Source organism: Macadamia integrifolia, chromosome 6 (assembly GCF_013358625.1).
Source record: "Macadamia integrifolia cultivar HAES 741 chromosome 6, SCU_Mint_v3, whole genome shotgun sequence".
NCBI lineage: Eukaryota > Viridiplantae > Streptophyta > Magnoliopsida > Proteales > Proteaceae > Macadamia > Macadamia integrifolia.
In genome coordinates, this window is record NC_056562.1 from 28111840 (window position 1) to 28123139 (window position 11300).

General features: G+C 38.1%; 1 protein-coding gene across 4 annotated transcripts; it reads right to left on the bottom strand.

Moving 5' to 3' along the window:
* Nucleotides 1-1664: 1664 nt before the first annotated feature.
* Nucleotides 1665-10843, bottom strand: LOC122082310. 4 transcript variants are annotated; one of them, XM_042649772.1, is made up of 14 exons: nt 10409-10837; nt 10182-10315; nt 9919-10068; nt 9650-9761; nt 9134-9485; nt 7299-7512; nt 7056-7145; nt 6285-6540; nt 6012-6124; nt 3005-3106; nt 2863-2910; nt 2377-2487; nt 2199-2289; nt 1665-2096 (listed from the first exon to the last, which is right to left on the bottom strand). In XM_042649772.1, exons 1-14 carry the CDS (start codon nt 10656-10658, stop codon nt 1990-1992), a joined length of 2130 nt encoding a protein of 709 aa, XP_042505706.1. In that variant the 5' UTR covers nt 10659-10837; the 3' UTR covers nt 1665-1989. The 4 variants fall into 4 exon arrangements, 2 of the variants coding, with proteins under 2 accessions (XP_042505706.1, XP_042505707.1); XM_042649773.1 differs by lacking the exons at nt 1665-2096; nt 2199-2289 and having other exon boundaries at nt 2863-2917; nt 10409-10841; XR_006141272.1 differs by lacking the exons at nt 1665-2096; nt 2199-2289 and having other exon boundaries at nt 2416-2487; nt 3005-3102; nt 10409-10842.
* Between the last annotated feature and the right edge of the window lie 457 nt (nt 10844-11300).

Here is an 11300-nt window from a genome sequence, read left to right on the forward strand (position 1 = left end):
ATAGCCTCAGGGCATTAACAATCTTAAGGACAAAGTTATTGTTCATATACCAACCTCATGAGCCCCAGGAAACTTTCCTTTTTCAGTATATAGTTGAATAACAGATAATTATTACATAAATAAGGTATGCTCCGGATGAGCCACAGGTCTATTTCAATGGCTCATTTCAATGGATTGGCTCACTAACTACTCTGTTAGTATTTTAAATGGTCTAATTTTTCTTAAAAAGATAGAGGCATGGTATACGTAGGTGACTACAAATATGGCCATCAATCACCAACTTAACTACCATTTTAATTTATCTAAAAAAAAATTACATTTTTTATTTATTTATTTATTTTTGGTATGAAGTGCCAACTTAACTACCATATGACAGAAAAACCTACTTGAGAGAAGGAAGTTCCTCTTTTTATTTATTTATTTTTCAACTGAAGATCAGTAAAAATGTAATTAAAAAGAAAAAAAAATACGATTATACGATTAATGTGTGGCACACCCTAATGAGGTAAAATTACCCAAAAAATTCCGCTATAATAAAATTTTCAAACTTTTCAGAATCGCTTTAGGGAAGGAAAACCCATTGCTGATTTCTTGGCAAAGGATGCTGCGAAAACAAGAATTTCATCTAATACTTTTCCTTTGCATTTTTATGATGAGATTGCTATTAGTGCTACCTCTAGATTTATTTAGATTTCTATAATGGCATAAGTGGTCCCCTACTAATGGCATTGTCGAAGGAGTGGGGGTTTCTTTTTCGCTTTGTGATTGTATTCGTCTGGGAATAGTTGGACATTTTTTTTTTCTTCAAAAAAAAAAAAAAAAAAAAAAACACTTTGGAATCGGCATCAGCAAGTAATCGACTATAAGGAAACACAAAATTCTTCAAAAGAATTTCTCAAAAGCATCCCACATGACCTCACATCCTACCAAATCAAGATTGTTATCCATTTAAAGGAAGAAGATTTTGTTGCCCTTTTAGCTAAGAGATCAAGGAGTACATTAGTCTAGTGATGATTGTAAGAAATCTTCCAAGCGATGGACCTCATGTAACACTAGAGAGCAAACCATGGCACAAGAACTACAGAACCTTTGAAGATCTAATTGTCATTGCAAGAGCAGCCAAATCAATCTCAATTCAATGCTTTTGAACAACCTTAATTTTGGCCAGAAGAAAAGTTTCAAACTTTGTAAACTTGTTAGTCTGAACACTTGGATAGATGAAGAAGCATAATAAAGGGATAATAGCCAAGTTTCGAATAATTCCACTCGCATCTACTCAGCATCTCAGCCTATGTTTCCACGTGAGCAACCATCATCGTTGAATGTATACCAACTCTCACTCAGCTTACACCAAAAGACTTCTAAGATGTTTCGGGCATTTGGTCTGAAGCAACACCATAAAATCTCAAGGTCTTCAGTTTTTCCACAAACCTGGCAATCAAATAGTTTAATACAACTTTAAAAGATTTCACACATTTCCTTCCCCTGAAAGATCTCTCTACATTTCCTATAAAATAAAGATTGTCATTACTTTGCATGCGTTTCTATCCAATATATTATATTTTATACTAGAACTAAATATGTAATTAGATTTGAGCTCTAATTTGGATATTGACTTATCCAATTCAAATCCATTCTTTTTACATCACTTAGACCAAAGAATCTAGAGAAGTACAGAACCACCTCTGCTTTAATCTGAATAGGATCATCATTACATCCAGCAGTGTCCACTTGGGAGGAATGCAAAAACAGACTGGCTAAACCATTGAATACTTGGTAGTTGAGAAGGCAATGCTGTCAACTGAAATGGGATTGAAATCACAAGACAGAATTTGAATTTAACCTCTACCTTGCTGACTCCTTTCAAAGACAAATGCTTATAGTGGTGAAAATGTGCAAGACCAAAAATGTTCAATTGGATCAGTATGCCCACGGAATTTTTTCTTGTTTTACATTCTTGAGGAGTCAACCCATAAATAGAATGATGAATTATAACAAAATGCCTTCAACAGGTTGAAGGTTGCTTTCAATGGTCTTAATCCATTTGCACAAAATGGAATTTACTTCATCTGGCTGCTCATCATGAGGGCAATGGCCTGCACGTCCACAATAACACAGAGAATCCCAAGTAGCGAATCAAGATTACAGGATAATAATTTAAGGGGCAAGCACCAATTCAAAAGTATAAGCGCCCTCACCAGCATTCAATTCTCTGATAACACCACCAGTGCAATGCTCCCTAAACATAGAGACTTTTACCTTGGAATTGGTAAGGGGATCTTTCAAACCCTGGAGAGAGAGAGAGAGAGAGAGGGGGGGCTAATCAGTAACCAGTATGCAATGTTATGGCTATGTTTCTTCATGCTGCAAAGTTACCTGTACAATTAAGACCTTTCCTCCAAATGATTCCAAGAGATAATTGAGAGGAATTGCTAGGTTGAAGTTGAAGACACTTTCCAGAACAGACAGCACACCAGGATCATTTGACTTAAATATTTGTTAAGGAATACCATATATTACTTAAGAGAGAAATGCACTGGCCTATCCAGAAATATGCTTAAAGGCCTGACTAAGCTCAATCTGCTAATACAGAGATTGCTCTTAAAGCTTAGCACAAATGAAAAGGAAGAGAGCAGGCATGGGAGAGGGAAAAGTGGTTTTACCATGATAGTAAAAAAAACACTTTTTTTTACGGAATCCTAATTGCATCTTCAAATGACATTATAACCATTAACCTATTTGCCTAACTCCATCCCACCCCCCCCCCACCCCAAAAAAAATAAATAAATAATAATTAATGCTAACACAAGTTTGCATGGAGCATGGATAAACAACCATTTTTGCAGCAATGAACAAGGATACTGCTCTTATCATTTCATCAATAAGCCAATCATCGGCTCGCTGTGTGTTCTGCAACCTGAACCGTTAATTAAAAAAAAAAAAAAAAAAAAGACATATCCAGAAGAAAAACATCAAGATGGTGTCAGCAATAGAGAAGACTCACCGATGGATAGCAGTCCTTCACTAGATTCCCTGCACTCAACCTCAAATACAGTAGTAGGAGTCGACTACCAAACCTTGCAACCCCACCTGATACACGTCCTTCCTGAAGCAATTTTCAGATGAAATGAATACACACCAAATACCTTTACCTCATTGGTTAACATTTATGGGTACCAACACTTTATTGTGCAGGATAAACATTGTGGAAAAATAATTTAAACAATAAAAGCAACATAAAAAAGATTTTGGTTTCCAAATTTGTGTGAGCGACCGTTTAGAATTCTTCACACAATTCTTGACATTGATCAAATACTATCCCTTCCAGAATACAAGGTCCAGAATTGCACAGATGAAGACACACACACACACCACCCACAAAAGGTCCATTTGTCCTCACATGTAAGGCTCAAACAACCAAAATACTTCTTAGTGTTTGTACTAGTGAAATACTAATGCAGTCTATGTAGAAGCGGAACCCTAAAACGATGCAGAAAATAAATGAAAACACAAACAACAATCTGATGCAGCTTGACGATGGAATTAGTTGCTATCTTTTGACTTGATTTTTATTTACTTCCTTTATTGGTTAGAGATTAGATTAACAGTCTTTTATTTAGATTTGATTTTTATTTTAGTTGCTAACTAGGTTTAGTTTCCATTTTTAATTAGCTTCCAAAATTATGTTATTATTTTTTTCTTTAAATAGCCCTGTAATGGAGAAGAACTCAGTTTGAGAATTGAATGAAATTGAATGAATGTTTTTGGGGTGAACCATGGCTGCCGTGAGCTGCGAATCTCTTGTTCTCCCTCTCTGAAATTCTCTTATCTGCTATTCCCTTCCCTTTCCTCTACGACTCCATCTTCTTCCTTCTTGTATTTATTTCTGTTTGTTACACCTAGCTGCTGCCCTGTTTCTGGCGGTAGTTGCAGTCCCAAACAAGAGGATCGATCTCCCTCACCTTTAATCTGTTTGGGTTAAGCTTTTGAGCGAAGGAAGCCCTTCCATAGGCGACTCAAGCCCACGAGTTTCTCCTTCAAACTCCTTCCCTGCAGTGAGCTTCTACTCTACAAATCATCCTGGTTGCAACAGTATCGCCCATAATAGGTTCAGGGTTTTATTCTCAACTTCTGGACTGCACAATCGACTGCTTATTGGCTGGAATCAGTAGAACCTGGAGTTACGACCATACACTTAAAGTTTTAGGTCCATCCGATACCTATTGAAGAACTTCCAACCGAAACCAGTTTCGGTCTCTGCTAGCTATTGTGTTCTATCGGGACCTAAGGTTGAAGAAGCAATATTTTCTTATTTGCAAACAAACTCCTTGCTGTTATTACAAGTAAGCCCTTGTTTCATAAAGTTATATTTTATTATTTCCCCTTTACTTTAGTAATTCCAGAATGCCCCCTCTTTATTTTCTTCTCTTTTAAACTCTTAAAATTGTTTCTGAAATTACAAGAATACCCCTCAACCATTACATTGAGCTTCTTAGTCATTCTTGAGGGCCCTAAGTGATCCGATTTTGATCATTGGAATTCGGTTCCGCGGCACAATCACACCACGAACACAAAGATTTACGTAGTTCGGCAAATGTGCCTATATCCATGGTGAGATGAGATCCTGCTTTACTATCAATGGAGAATAGGGTTACAACACTCATCATCACTTTTCTGAGATTTTACAGAGAAAGAACCCTCGCTACAAATATATAGCGAGATCCTATACAATTTACCGAAATACCCATATAGCCTTAGAAAAAAATTTCTCAACACCCCCCCCCGGCATATGGATCCACCGATTCGTTAAGGCCCCACCCTTAGTTTACTCACTGGTTGCAACTGAGAATACCAACTGAAGGAAGGGACTCTTCTACTGGTTCTGCAGAGAAAAACCCTCTGAAACTGAAGAAGAATATAGTATAAAGAATAGAAATTAGTAGGAGGAGAAGAGAAGTTTGAAGGGAGAAAAAGAAAAGAGAGAGAGAGACTAGAGAGATTGATGAGAGGGGGAAAGGGAAAGAAAGGCTCATATGCCACAAGAGATTTGAAAATTTTATTATTCAATTCTATTACTAAGCAATAGGGAGAATATATATATATATATATATAGAGAGAGAGAGAGAGAGAGAGAGAGAGAGAGAGATGGACTATATAAATATGGAAGAGTTTTCATGCACAGATGCATAAGGCTGGGACGGATTATGAAGTGCCAAATGGGCGGGGGGGGTGGGGGTGGGGGGATTTAGTCATTTCAGACCCTCTTGTGAGAGGGGGGACAGGACCATGCACAGAACCTTTTGCCATATAAATATAAATCAATAAGAAAAAGATCCTATTAGATATTAACTTTCCTAAACCTGTTAGCACTTTCTTAGTGTAATAAGCTCTTCAACAAGACTCAGCTTCTATCTAATAGACTAACCCACACGAGTACTAGACCCCAGGACTTGGCAACCATTAAATTTAAATGCTCAAAATTACAAAGATACCCCTGATAACTTATATAATCCCCAACATATCCTATCTACAATCATTGGCCCTTGTTTGGACACAAACCTGAACCCAAAGGCTTGGAAAATGGGCTGGATCTATTGGGCTTTGGTTTCCAAAGCCTATCATGCCTATCCAGCCGCTCTAATGCCACGGCATCAACTACTCACACAGCAGAAAGCATAACTTTGCCAGTTTGAGAACTGAACTGCATGTATTTTTTCCCCGACCATTCAACCACAGAATCAAGGTCTAATAGATTTTTTGTTATTAGAACACCACAGATGTAACTTACAGAGTAAATGAAAAATACCCTTTTGATAGAGAGATTCGGCAAAGATAAGAGTGTAAATCTAATCCAAGAAACAACCTAGCAACACTAATCTAGTTGAGAATCACAATAAACTAGTGCGTTTTATTTAGCTGACAATGCACAATGCTTATGAATACAACAGGATGAGCTTAGAAATGCAAAAAAAAGTTGCTGGAATGTTTATAGAGGATGAAAATCCTCTTACTTTAGTGACTGGGAAAGATGAATATCCTGGATCAACTGAACCTGCAGTATTGATTAGGCCAACAGACTTGACCAAGGCAGGCCAAAGTCCAGCAACAACAGCAGAAAAATAGCCTGCAAACAAAATAATCAAACAAACAGATAGACAGTAGAAGTGAGAAAATTCAATTTGATCACAGTACATCATATAAGTACCAAGAAAAACAAAACCAAAATTTTTTCAACAATAGCTGAGAAACAAACAAGGGTAAAAATCTTCAAGGTTGGAACATACCACCAATTGAGTTTCCAACTAGATGTACTGGTTCATTCACAACGTCAATTATAAAATCTCTCAGTAGTTCTGCCCACATGAGTTCAGTGTATTCAATGTTTGGTTTTTCTGATTTACCAAACCCCAAAAGAGTAATTGCCCAAACCTGATTTCCCCCATCAGCTATTGCATATATATTATCACGGTAATGCTCCAAAAATGCACCAAACCCATGTACAAGAAGTACAGCAGGACCTTCATGACCAACAACTGTGTACTGCAAGTGGAACAGCTCAGTAGAATAAGTATTTCTCTCAACTAAATAAAGGACAAAGTTTCTGGTTAGATAATTTATTCTTATCCTTCACCAGATTGTCCCTATCATCCTGCATTCTAGTAGTTTGCATTTCAATGATTGAGGTTTCAAGTTCTTTGATTAAAACATTGCTCAGAAAATGGAGCCTTATTTTAGGAGGGTAATGTGGCAAACATGCAGCAGAGATACAAGATTACAAGCTGTCTAGATTCCTTAACAGCACAATTTGTTTAGAGAACACATGCTATTAAAGATACATAAAACCATAACTAACTTCCCAGACAATAATAAAACATGTGGCAGAGTGTCCTAGAGAACCAATAATACCATTCACACAGACACACAAACTGAATTCTTATCCTAAGACTCTGCATTTACCAATGACGTAGGATACTCAGAATTTGTTAGTTAGAGGATCTGGAAAAAAAAAACATTAATGAACATCTCTATATCTGAACCAATGTGCCATGAAATACCTGAATTAGATGGCCATTCCATCTCCATATCCTAACAGAATATCTTCCCTCACTGCTTATTTGGCTTTTCAAAGCCATAAGCCAATACCACTGCCACAGAAAGTCACTAAAAGGTCAGTAATGTTCGGCATGGAAAACTGAAGTTGAAATTAATTAATGCCGGGAATCATATTAACCAAGAAAGATAACAAGTCAATGCATCAACTACTACAAACCAACCGCATTGCCTAAATGTTCATTTACCTCCATTGAGCAGACAGCATTAGCTGCTGCAGTAACAGTGGCTGCTGAGTATCCAAAAGGGGATAGAAACCCTGCATTACGTTCTTTCTCATACTTAATTGCTTCAAAATATACCCTCCTTCTTGATATGATACCAACAGAGATGGCTGAACCAAACAGAGCACCAAATGAAGCTCCACTTCTAATTTCAGCATTACGTAATTTCTCATGCACCCTGTCATGGAACCAAGTCAAAAGGACTGCTCCTGAGATGCAGGGACAAGAATGAAACCTTCTCATGAATATGTAGTTTTTCAATGGAAAAGGACAAAAAGGTGTACCAATGATCAAATGCAACCCAAAAAAGAAATAGGGCATTTGGAATTCATATATACTGAACTCCTACGATCGATAGATGATCTAGGAACCCCTGTTTGGAAATCCCACCCACTAGATCAGAGACTGGTCTTGGTTTCACTTGGAACAAGCTGTTTGAAGATGAAGCACAAGCATGACCTGCCTGATAATGCTCAAGGCCTCCATGATCCTCTTATCTCCTTGCATTCATCCAATGACTAACTAGCGCCACACTCCACAAAAATCCTCAATTCCTTCAACGCGAATGACCCCAAGTCCAAAGTAAAAAGGCCTAAACTCACTAGCTGGAAAAACAAGAATTCTATGGTATGGCAGAATCTAAGGACCCCGCCTACACAAACAGCCTAAATTTCCCATCAAACAGAGACTGAAGTTGAACTTTGGGAAGCCCATTGTCAGATGCAGTGAGAAATCATGTGCACCTGCATTCCCCCTAGGGGTTGAATGTATAATATTTCCTCCTTCACATATAATAAAATTGAATAGCATACGGGAGAGCTTGACAATAGTACCAATAACTATTAGGACAACCCTGGATCCATGAAAATCTGGTGGTCCCCTCTACACCACCAATAGTTAAATGTTTAATCCAAATAACTTCTATTGCACCCAAATCTTAGAAATACTGCGATAATAATGCACATAATCCAAGAATTGCGCGTCTGAAAATATCACCATAGTAACAAGATTGCTGAAGGCCTGTAGTGCCCTGTGCTTTCCATGATAACATGTAGAAACAAGGAACAGCTAAACAGATGACCTCTAAAGGTTCTTTTAAGTTTTAACCAGCATGGAATTTTAAGCAATATGATACAACTGATCTACCACAGGCCCATAAGAAAAGAAGTAATGCCAGTTTCTAAGCCCTTAAAAAGCCAATGTTCAACTCACCTTCTAACCATAGGATTTTGATAGTCATGCTCACATGTGTTACTCAAGAAAAATAGAGGATGAAATAAATAAAAATCTTTGATACACATGAAGTAGCAATAGAATAAAAAAAATAAAAAAAAGGAATGTCTCTAGTTGAGATGTCTAGTCCATGAGCAAAGACAACCAAGAAATGAACCAGTGACAAGTGATGTAATGCAAATTGGTTTTAGAAGGAAAAGGGAAAGCCATGGGCTGAAGTGAAAGGCACAAGTGGTTTAACAGCAATAAGTCCTTTATCATCTGATCAACATGACATAGTTGGGATAAGGCTCAGCAAGTTGAGTTGAACTTTGCTCATTTTCCATGTGTTTAATGGTTGCATTTCTAATTCATCTAGCCCACTACAAGTGGTTCCACATCGTAGGTGGTTGAAATAGATGATAGTTGTACCAACTCACATTATATCTACAACTTTCTGTTAAGATCTCGAAAGTAATAAAACTACATCATCCAGAAAAGATAAGTTCCAACAGTATAAAATAATAATAATTGAAGAAGAAAAAGAAAAACAACATAAAGAGAAATAATGGATTGTTATCACTTACTCTTGCCAGTCATCCCTAGCCGTTACCTCAAAATATCTCAGATATGCAGCTAATGCATTTAATAAAACACTGGTCCCACCTCCAACTAAGTTCCCTTTCCTTGAAAGAAAAACAGAATTTTGCAACCGTTTCCTTTGAATGTTCTTGGGATCCAAATCGTTTTGAGTGTTCTCAACTGAATTTACATTTCTAATGCTTTGATCGGGATAGTTCTGCATTTCAGACTGACTGATCCTCTCTTTCCCTAAAATTGTTTTAGCAGAAATTTCCTTGATTGAAGTCCAACTCTTTTTTGACTTGTGTGGGTTTCCACTCATAAATTTCTTCACATCAGCAAATGTAGGAATGGTACCTAAAGCATAATTGAACATAAGCTTAACAGCAACATTTATAATATCCAAACTTAGGAGGAAAAAAGGATAAAAATAAGATGAAGCAAGAGAGAGTAGGATTGTGTCCAAAGGAAGAAAGAAAGTAGAAGCATAAAAAGAGGGTTTCAAAGGCACTTTAACATACCCCAATTCAATTCCATGTTCACACCATGTACAAATGGGGGTGCCATTGGGGTAGTGATGGGGTATTGGAGTTTTTTGAAGTCCCGGTACGATGCTGGTAGCTCCACCAAGTTCTACTAGATATGGGCAATGTCACAAATTCAAGGACATAACTGAGGAAACAAAACTAAGAAGGGAGAAGAAAGAAAGGCAAAACAAGGAAAGGAGGGAATGAAGCTTTCCATCATAAGTTTAACAGCACAACAACTCAATCGGACCAAAGTGGAATACCTTGATATCATAAAAAGGAGTCTGCCAACGAACAAGTTGAGGAATACCCCAAGAAAAAGTCACAGACGACAACGAGCCCTCAACGATATCAATCACCGTACGAAGGTTATACTCCACCTCCTCCTCTGAAAATACATGGGTAGCTTTCACCTGTTCCAACCCTAGGCCATGAGTGTAACCAGATAATTTGATAATTGCTTAAATTTCCACTCAGGCACGGGCGTTTAAAATGCAGAGAATAAGCTAGCTGAATGTGTACAAACCTCTTGTACGAGTTCCAGTATAACATTCTCTGCACTACCGAACCTGATCATCAGATTAGACCCCTGAGATTTCAACCATTCTCTTAAATCTTCCAAAGCCAAGAGAACCAGTTCCAACATCTCATCAGAAAAACCTGTACCAATTTATTAATAGAATCAATGGAGAATTTCAATTCATAAATTCGTTAAAAATGGAATCAATAAGAGAGAGAGAGAGAGGGAATTACGAGAGAGGATTCGGTGATCGAAGATGTAAAGAGGAACAACAGTCTGACTCTGGGAAGCGGCAACAAGGCCCGGGTGGTCGTCGGAGCGGAGATCGTGCTTGAACCACAACAAGGCCACATTGTCATACTTCTTCCTCTCAATGTCTACTTGTGTACTCGCCGCTGCGGAGAAGAAACGGCAACGCCTAACTGGGGAAGGGAGGAAGGAGGAGGGGACGGAGTGAAAGCGCGGAGATATGAGAAACGACATAGAGAGAAAACCAGAATGGGTTCTTGTAGATCAACCGTTGGAACTTGGAACTCGAATCGACCCTGATGGGAGATATCCATAAAAGTAGCAGCTGTTTCCTCTTTCACTCTATCAGTTCAGTAGAGAACGAAAGACGATGGAATTTTTGTGGAAGACGCTTTTTTCTATTTTTCCTTTATGAGGGTTTTCCCGCCGTTTTCAGAACCTTCGATTGGCAGAATGCCGATTTATTGAGGAGAGGAATGCGCCACGACACCACCCACATCCGGTGGACCAACACAAGACTACTGTTTGGTCACAGGGAAATTTGCACTCGTCGGTTCGTTTCTACACAAAAAGTTGCCCATAATAAGATCGTTTCAAGTACGAGTGCAACAGAAGAGGTGGGGGTGAAACTGGTCGGGTTTCTTAAAACCCTAATTTAATCTTAGGTATTCAAAATTCAACTCAAACCCAATCCAATTCTATCGGATTCATGCTTAGGCCCAAGACAGTCAAGTTCATACCAACTCAATCCAGCCCTAATTGATCATATCAGGGCCAAGTTGCAATCCTGTTGAGTTCATGTTCAGGCCCTACCCTGTCAGATTCATACCAACCCAACTCGGCCCTAATTGATCCTATCATAGCTGAGTTGCAATT

What these genes read in the sequence shown, in the direction of transcription:
- LOC122082310 (XM_042649772.1), bottom strand. Translation starts at nt 10,658, where the DNA reads ATGTCGTTTCTCATATCTCCGCGCTTTCACTCCGTCCCCTCCTCCTTC. An exon ending in CGATCACCGAATCCTCTCTC is followed by an intron (nt 10,316 to 10,408) that starts GTAATTCCCTCT and finishes AAATTGGTACAG; the next exon opens with GTTTTTCTGATGAGATGTTG. An exon ending in GAAAGGTCTTAATTGTACAG is followed by an intron (nt 2,290 to 2,376) that starts GTAACTTTGCAG and finishes CTCTCTCTCCAG; the next exon opens with GGTTTGAAAGATCCCCTTAC.